Raw genomic sequence first — 10,632 nt, 5'->3', positions numbered from 1 at the left:
CAGGGAGAAGGAAGCTGGGACATTAGAGCATCAGATCTCAGGTGAAGTGATACTGGTTGTCACATTTCAGATATTTTCAGCTGGGATGTTGCTAAAGAAGACAGCCCCAACTGATATAACTACTTTTCACAGACTTGTGAATCCTCTATGCATTAATTACAGAAAGCATACAATACTACTATTTATTATAAATGGAAGGAAAATACTAAGTCATTTGACATGCATATTAATTTATGAACATAGAAACCTGGAGGAAAGAAGAGTACTCAGAAATAATACTAGAAATGTTCATGCTGATGGATTTTAAAAATGCATGAATTGTTGTTTCTCTTAAAATTTATGAAATCTCTTAATTATAAAGTTCTTGAAGTTTATAATTTCTATTCTAGTTCAACCAGATTCATTGTTTGTCCTAGAGTAGCAGAAGATGCTTGAGATTTCCCTGCTTTATGTATTTCCTCTGATGAAGCATAAAGAATGATCATGGATTTACTCTCTGTCTCTCTCTCTCTCATACACACATTCATAAACCTCTCTTCCTCTCTCACACACACACATGCATAAACCTCTCTCTCTCTCTCTCTCTCTCTCTCTCTCACACACACACACACACACACACACACACACATAAAGTACACTCATTTTCTGCTTTTTAAATTAGAACCTGCTGAGAAGAAAATGGACCCTCGAAATCCCTCCTCACTGACCGAGTTCATCCTCACTGGTCTCACAGAACAGCCACAACTCCGGCTGCCCCTTTTCCTCCTCTTCCCAGAAATCTATGTGATCACAGTGATGGGGAGCCAGGACATGATCACACTGATTGGACTCAGTTCTCACCTGCACACCCACATGTACTATTTCCTCATCAATTTGTCCTTTATTGGTCTCTGTCAGTCCACTGTTATTACCCCCAAAATGCTGGTGAACTTTGTGACAGAGAAAAATATCATCTTCTACCATGAATGTATGACTCAGCTCTACTTCTTTCTTCTTTTTATTATTGCAGAGAGCTGTATGTTGGCTGAAATGGTATATGACTGCTATGCTGCCATCTGTAAGTGCTTGCTTTATAATGCCATCATCTCTTATTATAGGAGCTTCCAGCTCACAGCAGCCGTGTACATCTTGTGGATCATTCAATTGACATTCCATACTTGCCTTACATTGAGACTTTATTTTTGCAAGGCCAGTGTGATTAACCATTATTTCTGTGATGTTTTTCCACTCGTGGAACTATCCTGTTCTAGCATCTATTTCAAGGAATCATTGGCTCTAGTCTGCAGCTCTTTCAAAGTCCTGATTCCTGCCTTAACTATTCTCATCTCCTACATCTTCATTCTCTACAAAACAGTCCACATCCACTCCACAGAGGGCAGGTCCAAAGCCTTCAGCACCTGCAGTTCCCACATCTTGGCTGTTGCTGTTCTCTATGGATCTGCAGCATTCATGTACCTGCAGCCATCATCTGTGAGTCCTATGGACCAAGGGAACGTGTCCTCTGTGTTTTATACCGGCATTGTGCCCATGCTGAATCCTCTGACCTACACTCTGCAGGATAAGGATGTTAAATTGGCCCCGAAGAAAATTCTGGAAAGTGGAAAATGTAGATGAATAGACTCAATGTTGGTGTCATATCAGAAATACCTTTGCTGAGATACGTAATGTTTTAGTTTTATTGTTCAAATTTTTGAAATTCAGGATTATTTTCCCATACAATACATTTCCCAAATTCCCTCCAGGCTAATTCCTTTGAATTTGTGTTACATGACTGTATAAGGAGAAATATCAAGAATAAAGTCAGAGACTGTTGAGAATTAAAGAAGTTACAGTGTAATATAAAAAAGAATACAGACAACAAGAATCACTATGATGATCATCATAATGTAATAACATAATATTATTGAGATAGTATAAAATATCAAACTCTGTGCCCAACACTTTATATTAGACAACTTTCTTTAATATTTATGATATTCTTTCAAGGCAAGCCCTAGTATTGTTTCTGTTTGAAAGATGAATAAATTGAAGCTTGTTTACTTTGAGTAAATGTCCCCATAGTCCTAAACATAATAAAGACAGAGGCTAGAATGTCTGGCTCCAAGAACTGTGATTTTACTCAAAGTAATCTATTGGCCTCAGGTAACTGTGGGTAAGTGTAAGGCCTTCCCAGTAATTTCTTTCTACACATTAAGCTTCTATCTCCTGTGAGATTGTATTGTTTTTCACTAGATCTCTTCAATTTGATTTTCACTTTTATTTAATGAAAATAATCAATATTTCAAACTTGTGTTGATCAAGCAAAATGATCAAATGCAGAGTGACTGCAGAAACTTATGGTAAGACTAATCAAAGAGATTCAAATTATCATGCTTAATGCCAACAATTTTACACAAGTAGCCAACACATGTTTATCTCTAGGGGCTTCCCTGGTGGCTCAGTGGTAAAGAATACAGCTGCCAATGCAGGAGACGTGAGTTTAGTCCTTAAGTGGGGAAGACTTCCTGGAGAAGGAAATGGCAACCCACTCCAGTATTCTTGCCTGGGAAATCCCATGGAGAGAGGAGCCTTGTGGGCTACAGTCCACAGGGTCACAAAGTGTCCATCCAAAAACAATCTTGCCACTAAACAATAAATTTATGTTAACAGCTACTCATAATAACCCCAAATTCTGTAAATTGTATTACTTTCACACCCTTTTGCCACATAAGTTATAAGCAATTGTTATTTCTTGTCAGTTCTATCTTGGAAACATCACTTCTCTCCCCTCATATTGCTCCTTTTTAACTTCTGGTCATCAACTATAAATTCACATGGAGCTCTAAATACTCACTCTTCTGCCTCGTCTCAGTTCAAACCGTCTTTCTCATTACTGACAGATCAAAGTTCTTTGCATAGCACTAGCTTCCCTTGTGGCTCAGCTAAGTAAAGAATCCACCTGCAATGCAGGAGACCTGCGTTTGATCTTTGGGTTGGGAAGATCTCAGGGAGAAGGGAAAAACTACCCACTCTGGTATTCTGATCTGGAAGAATTCCATGAACCCGTAGTCTATGGGGTCACAAAGAATCAGAGACAACTGAGTGACTTTAACTTTCAACGTAACACAAGTATAAACTGGTAAAAGTAACTGACTCTTCTTATATTTAACTATAAGATCTCTCTTGACTTGAGTGTGCAATTACCTTGATTCAGTTATTTCTAAGTATGGTCCCAATTTTCCTATTTTAGAACAAAAAGTGAAAATATAATATATAAGAAGTAACATGAAACATAGATGTCTAATAAACTATTTTATATATGCAACTTAGCAACTAGAATCATTAACAGTGAGCACCTAATAAAAATCTAAAATTAAGTTAATATTCTGAATTCTTACCCCATAACTTTAAATCCAATAGCATATAGATTTGACTTTGAATTAATATGTATATTTTGTATTTACATATAAAATTGATTAAATACATTTTTGTATAAGGATACATGATTTACTTCATCATATTAAAATGTGTTGCCATGTTAATATTAAGATAACTTGTCAGAATGTTGCCCAATCCTCTAAAACCTTTTATTCACAGAGTGGACTGGGAACTAGTAGCTCTGGCTAGAAGCTTGTACGAGATGCAGAATCTCAAGACCTCAAATGCTCCTCAGAACCGCTGGATGAGGATCTGATTTTGAAAAAAATATCCAGGTGAATCTGTGAAGAAATCTTAATCACTAATTGATGAGTTTAAGACTGACAGAGAATCCCTCTTGAAGGGAAAAGTTAGACAACTGGGGACATGTCAACTGTAACTGCTTCTTTCTCAAGAGTTTGTCTCCTGAGAAGTGGAAATCCTTGGAGAGTATTTGACTCCATGTTATTTATTGCCTGGCTTATATGAAATCCAGGACACACCTTCATAGCACAGTGATCACAACCGCTCAGGGGAGAACTGAGAAAGGGGCAGATGTTTGCTCCCTTGAAGCTGAAGAAACACACACTGAAGACTTAGAAAGAGATGCTGACCTGTGATGCAGACCAGCTTCAAAAGGGGCTCTGAGACCTGGGCTGTGCTGGCCCTCTCGACACTAAAGACAGCAGAAAGCTGGGTACCTATCATTCCTGACACCAATACAGAGCTATCTTCTGAGTCAAAGGAAGCATGTTGCAAATAAAATTTGGTGTTGAGATTTCCAACAAGAAGAAAGGTGAGTATATTCATCTCACATTTGTGGCTTGAGACTATTAAGTCTGGAAATACTAATGTGAAAATTCAGGCAAATATTCCTCATATATTCATGTATGGGATTATGTATAAAATCCCATTTATATCCTCAGCACTATACAATTACTTGTTATACAGAGGAGAATAAGTCTGATTCGGTGCATCATCTGACTTACAGTATATCTCAAGTCTAAAAATGTGCTGTTTAGAAATGACAGTTTTCTGAACTTGAAGTAGGAAGGTTAAATCAATTACAAGGTGTTGGAGAATGTTTTCATAATGATTTCTAACTTAAACAAGATTGAAAAGAAAAGAGAACTTATTTAGCACACAACAGAGACAAAGAGAATTGGTAGGATTATTTCATGTGAAAAAAAGAAAAAAACATGTAAAAAGACAGACAGCAGCTACCTGCTTCTCCTTTAGCCTTCAATATTCCCCAGCATCAGAGTCTTTTCCAGTGAGTCAGCTCTTCACATCAGGTGGCGAAAGTATTGGAACTTCAGCCTCAGCAACAATGCTGTCCAACGAATATTCAGGGTTGATTTTGATGGCATTCATAGGAAATGGTAACAATGATATGGCATCATGAGGTAGACAGATGAGGCAGTTTGGGGCCAAAAGTGAAGAATTAAGAGATTGTGCATGTCACACTTTAAATCCCAACTATAGATGCCCTCTGTATATGTCTCTGTATATGTTTATCTATATTTATATGTACACACACAAATGTATATATATGGATATGCATATTTTATGTATGCATGTATTATACTATGACTAATTCATCTATTCATCAGTTGCTGAACATAAATTTGAATTATTTCCAATTTGGATTGTTATGCATACAGCTGCCATGCACTTTTTAATGATGATAAACATGGCTAAATTTTTTAATAGAAAATATATTTATTATATTTGAAAATGAGGTTTTATAAATATTGGATTGACATGTATTGTGATTCCATAAATAGACCCAGAGTTAAGTGATTATATAGGTCAAAAGGATACCTAAACAGTGAATCATTTATATAGAACATTCTACTGCAAACGAAAGAAAAAAAAAAAAAGCAAAATGGATTCCCTCCAATGACTGTGTTTTTGTCTTTCCCCTCCAGAGACTATGCAGACAGAAATGGCAGCAGAAAATCACTCCTCAGTGACTGAGTTCATCCTCGCTGGGCTCACAGAGCGTCCACAAATCCACCTGCCCCTTTTCCTTCTCTTCCTGGTAATTTATGTGGTCACAGTGTTGGGGAATCTGGGCATGATCACACTGACTGGGCTCAGTTCTCACCTGCACACCCCCATGTACTATTTCCTCAGTAACTTATCTTTCATTGACCTCTGTCAGTCCACTGTCATTACCCCCAGAATGCTGGTGAACTTTGTGACAGAGAAGAACATCATCTCCTACCCTGAATGCATAACTCAGCTTTACTTCTTTCTTCTTTTTATTATTGCAGAGGGTTACATGTTGGCTGCAATGGCATATGACCGCTATGCTGCCATCTGTAGCCCCTTGCTGTATAATTCCATCATGTCACACCAGGCCTGTTTCTCCCTCATTTGGGGAGTGTATATGATGGGACTGGTATGTGCATTCTCTCACACAGGCTGCATGCTTAGGGTTCATTTCTGCAAGTTAGATGTGATCAACCATTATTTCTGTGATCTTCTGCCCCTCCTAAAGCTCTCCTGCTCTAGCACCTATGTCAACGAATTACTGGTTCTATGCTTTGGTGCACTTAACATCTTTGCCCCCATCCTGACCATCCTCAGCTCCTACATCTTCATCATCTCCAGCATCCTCCACATTCGTTCCTTGGAGGGCAGGTCCAAAGCCTTTAGCACATGCAGCTCCCACATATCAGTTGTCGCTACTTTGTATGGATCTGCAGCATTTATGTACCTGCAGCCATCATCTGTGAGCTCCATGGACCAAGGGAAAGTGTCCTCTGTGTTTTATACTATTGTTGTGCCCATGCTGAATCCCCTGATCTACAGCCTCAGGAATAAAGATGTCAATGTTGCCCTGAAGAAAATGCTTGAGAGAATATTTTTGTGACCAGACATGAAATGAGCATGATATTTTAGATCTAGTCTTTGCTCATTACATTGCATGGATTTATGGTTCTGAGAGAGCCAATTCCTAGGCAGGTTGATAAGAAGTCTGGGGGCCCCCAAGGAGAGAGGGGTCTGGAATTCTCAAGGAGGAGGAAAGGACAAACTTTTTTTTTTTCTTCTACATTCCTTAGTCTTAGTCACATAAAACATTTTTATCTTTAAGCCTGGAACTGATGATTACACAACCAACAGCTCAGTTTAAACTCTGTACTAAGGGTTATATAACAGCAATGCATCCTGCTTGAGGGCAGTCTCTCCTTCCTGACAACCTTCTGGCTAATCCTGTTATCTTAAAATGTAAATTGTGGGAGTGGGTCTGGTAAAATTTTCACAAACTTGAGACATTCTTTTGATTCATTGTAATAACTAATTAAAAGGTATATAACTCCATTGCTAACACTAGCAAGGGGGCACTCTCCATCCCCCTTCTGATGTCTGTGTCAGAAGCTTTCTCTCTTTTATACTTTAATCAAACTTTATTACCCCAAAGCTCTGAGCGAATCAAGCCTTGTCTCTGGCCCCGGATTGAATTCTTCTCCTCTGGAGACCAAGAATCCTGGTGTCTTTCATGGTTCAGCAACAACCTTTCAGTTCTCTTACTTTGAAATCCTTACCAGAGCTTAAAATCTGAGTTAAGAACTCCTTCATGCTTTGTAACACTGCTCAAACCAGTATGCCTCCTACAATGCCATTTATTGTTTTGGGTATGTATTTGCCTGCTTATTGTTCAAAATGCACTGAACTGTAATGTTCCTAAAGGTCACCCCCATGCATGTATTCCTGCCATATCTGCAGGACCTAAGATAGTTTCTGGCACTAGAAAGACCTTGATAATTTTCTTATTTCTTTTTGAAAAGTATTTAGGTTGATGGGGTCGCAAAGAGTCAGACATGACTGAGTGACTGAACTGAACTGAACTGATGTGAAGTCACATATCTCTCATACTATCTTTATCCATTACTTTCTCCAATTATCTACACATCACTTTTAAATGTTAAAATCAATTAAATTTATACCTGAAGAGTTCTTCAAAGGTATGCAATAAAACTGATGGCATCCTAACTTATTTCTATGCAAAAATTTATAAAAATAAAAAGTGGGCGCTATATCAAACCCCGGTGCAGATAATACACCATGTGAGCACCTAATTTCTTAAGTCATTTAATAAAGTTAACAATCCAATATCCTCAAAACAAAAACTCTTGGTTTTCAATCATGCAGCCTACATGTGTTAAAAAATAATATGTATGTTTGATATCTGATGGGTCAACATAGCAAATCAGAGGTACATTGATATCTGGAACTTGAATACTCCAGTCTAGAATACCATGGTTTCCAATACCCAAACTAGAAAAGAACATCACCTATGTTGACATTGAGAAAATTCTTAGCATGTAGAATTTTATCACATATAAATTAAAATTCAATAAATTTGATTTCAAGATAAAGAGAAAATATGGTGACCTATATTGCTGCAGTCAGAATTGTGGATCTTCCTAGATTGCCACGTTGAACCAGAACATATATTACTCTGTATATTAAGCAATCAACATTTAGTAAACTTTTTCACAGTAAGCAACAGATCTCTATATTATTCATCAATATTTCTTTTATTTATAGAGTTAGATAAAGTCATCAACTTATTATACTTGTTAGGAACTTTTCATGGGGTTATGACAGTAAACAGTTGAAACCTTCCTGCAGCCTACATGTTAAAATGTTTCAAGTATTACTGTTTTATAAATATATCATGGCATCTAAATACAGTTAATAGAGGTCAATGAAAAAAGAAAATCATTCAAATATTGCACACAAAGGGTTTTTTTTTGTTTTTGTTTTTTAATTTATCTTTTGTGAAATCACTTTAGAAAGTTCCTTTAATGCATGTCTTAAAAATTTCCTAAAATTTTAAATTCTTATATAGCTTGACATGAAGTTCACTGGAGCTCTAATAAAATTTCTCACATTTTTGTTTCCAAGCAATTATCTCACAGAAATGACAAATTACAACTATATGACAAGATTAAACACTTGAGAGTCAATGGGAGAAAAGGGACTTGCTAATTGTAACTTTTCCCAAGAGCTGATACTTGTGGGATCGATCCTAATGGGAGATCATTAGCATTACTGTTCCTCATCTTTTGTTAGCATCAGTACTCAGAGTATAAATCACAGTTCATATCAAGCAACCGTTGCAGAGGGCCATCAACTTCAAGCAGTGATTCAAAGTTATTACCGCGGAGTCTTCTAGGTTACGGCCCTACAACAAGAAATCCTGCAATGTCAGTACTCAGAACTATCCACCAGCATCACCAGAACCATTTTTCCCTTCATGGAAATACAGGAGAAGAATACACGGCACTGATGTTTTGGGGAGCAAGAGGGATGGATCTGAATCCCAGTCCTGGACTTTAAAAAGTTGGATCTCCTGTTCTAGCTCCCTCACAGTGCACTAATAGATGAGAGTAGCTGTTTTTCCATCTCTATCTGTCCTCACTCTAATATCCACACTTCCTGAGGAGCAAAGGTTCACTTATAGTCTCTCTGTCCCTGCTGGATAAAAGTATAGCCAGTATTTCTTTGTTTACTCACTTCACCTCAGGCTGTGTGAGAGCTTTGTTCACTTGTGTTGGAGTCTATGTTAACTTATTACTACACTCTTTTCAATAATTTCATTTAAAAAGTCATACTTATTGATACTTGTATGTAAGGCATTGTGCCAAACACTGTATTGAGTTTACCATCTATTACAGAAGAAAATTCATAACTAACTCATAATAACTGATACAGAATTAAGCATGTGCAAAATGTAAACTTGAGAAAGGTATTCCTGAGCACATAGTAAACTGGGGTTTCCATTATTAAAGCCCTTAACTTAAGGACCCTAACTATTGAATAAATTTCATCAGGTACCCTGGGAATGTGTGAAAGACAGATAAAGAAATATAAGTCATAGAAGATATTCTAACAAATGCTCTTGTGTAATAGTTAAATCCTATGATACCTGGTGGGACATAAAAATAAAAGATTTTGTTGTTGGGTGATATAAATAATTGAATGACAGAGATTTATTCAAGCTTTATTTGTGTCTTAGGAAATATTAATACTTAGAAAGTTAACATTTAATAAAAATTTCAAATTTCTGTATCATTGTATGCATTTAGATAGAAAGGAGGAACAAGAAAATGTCTTAAGGAAAAATAAAATAAATTCCAGCCATCATAGTAGAAATGAAAATGCCACTGAGACAAAAGATATAATGGAAAGAAACTCAATAGGTTAAGATTAAAATAACATTGACAGTATTAAGGTCTTTCCAAGGGTATGGGACTGTGCTAAGCATATCATAGAAATCACTTACCTGAGTTTACACAGAAGGTAGATTTTAGTGTTTCTGTTTTTCAGAGAGTTGGAGAACAGACATATCTCAAGACCACATAGCAAGAATGGGTTTGAGCTGAGGATTCAACCCTCTACTGTCTAACAAAATCAGGATTCATTAGAATGAAGATAAAAGAAATACATTTAATCCAACTACCTATTACGTGTGTCCTTAGAGAATATCTGCTATGTGTGTGGTTATTCAGTCTGTACTCAAACTTTTATGACTGTCAGCTCAGGGTGTGTCTGATGATAGGGATGTTTGTTTTTGCTGTGAAACCAAATATTTCTTCCCATAGTTTGAGGCAGTTAATTTTACCAAATCTGTTGAACACATACAATACTTTCAGTACTCTCACTGCCATGTGATGAATGTTGAGATAACTGTCTTGTGCACATGGATTTTTGCTTTGCTAGAAAAAAGTATCCTTGATTATTTTAGTCATCTTAAAATACCATATTTCTAGATCATATTTATGAAACTGTGTAGCTTTTTCCTATATCACACACAGTATTTTACTTCAAACTGAACACAATAGTCCAAATATTGCTTGAGTGTTAAGAATATAAATTTCTGTTTTCTAGAACCTACTCATTTCCTTTTCAAATCTAAAAAAAAATGATACATTGGTCTTTTAAAAAGCATATCACTGTTGACTAGTATTGAATTGACACTAAAATTACTTATTTTATTTTGCATGTACCTTACTAATCCACATCTTTACCATCTTTGAATCCTATTTAGAACATGTGCAAAATACATGATTATATATAAAAAATGTTGGCATACCAAATGCTTAGTGCTTTGGCATAGATCAATCTTAGTACACTGATGCCCTGGTCACAGTGGTGGAGCACATGACTTGTATTTAGGCCATTATACTCTCACCCCTAAGATTATCCTAATTAGAATAA

At 36.6% G+C, this 10,632-nt stretch overlaps 2 protein-coding genes across 2 annotated transcripts; both read left to right on the top strand.

The window, feature by feature from the left end:
- The first annotated feature begins 654 nt into the window (after positions 1-654).
- LOC110121986 (putative olfactory receptor 8G3) lies at positions 655-1,614 on the top strand. The gene has a single exon (XM_020869314.2). It carries the CDS (start codon positions 679-681, stop codon positions 1,612-1,614), a length of 936 nt encoding a protein of 311 aa, XP_020724973.2. The 5' UTR covers positions 655-678.
- Positions 1,615-5,314: 3,700 nt separating this feature from the next.
- Positions 5,315-6,277, top strand: LOC139033574 (olfactory receptor 8G1-like). The gene has a single exon (XM_070462982.1). It carries the CDS (start codon positions 5,333-5,335, stop codon positions 6,275-6,277), a length of 945 nt encoding a protein of 314 aa, XP_070319083.1. The 5' UTR covers positions 5,315-5,332.
- Positions 6,278-10,632: the final 4,355 nt, after the last annotated feature.

The sequence above is a fragment of the Odocoileus virginianus genome, unplaced genomic scaffold, assembly GCF_023699985.2.
Source record: "Odocoileus virginianus isolate 20LAN1187 ecotype Illinois unplaced genomic scaffold, Ovbor_1.2 Unplaced_Scaffold_19, whole genome shotgun sequence".
NCBI lineage: Eukaryota > Metazoa > Chordata > Mammalia > Artiodactyla > Cervidae > Odocoileus > Odocoileus virginianus.
The sequence above is the reverse complement of the archived record's forward strand: the minus strand, read 5'-3'. Positions and strand labels throughout refer to the sequence as shown.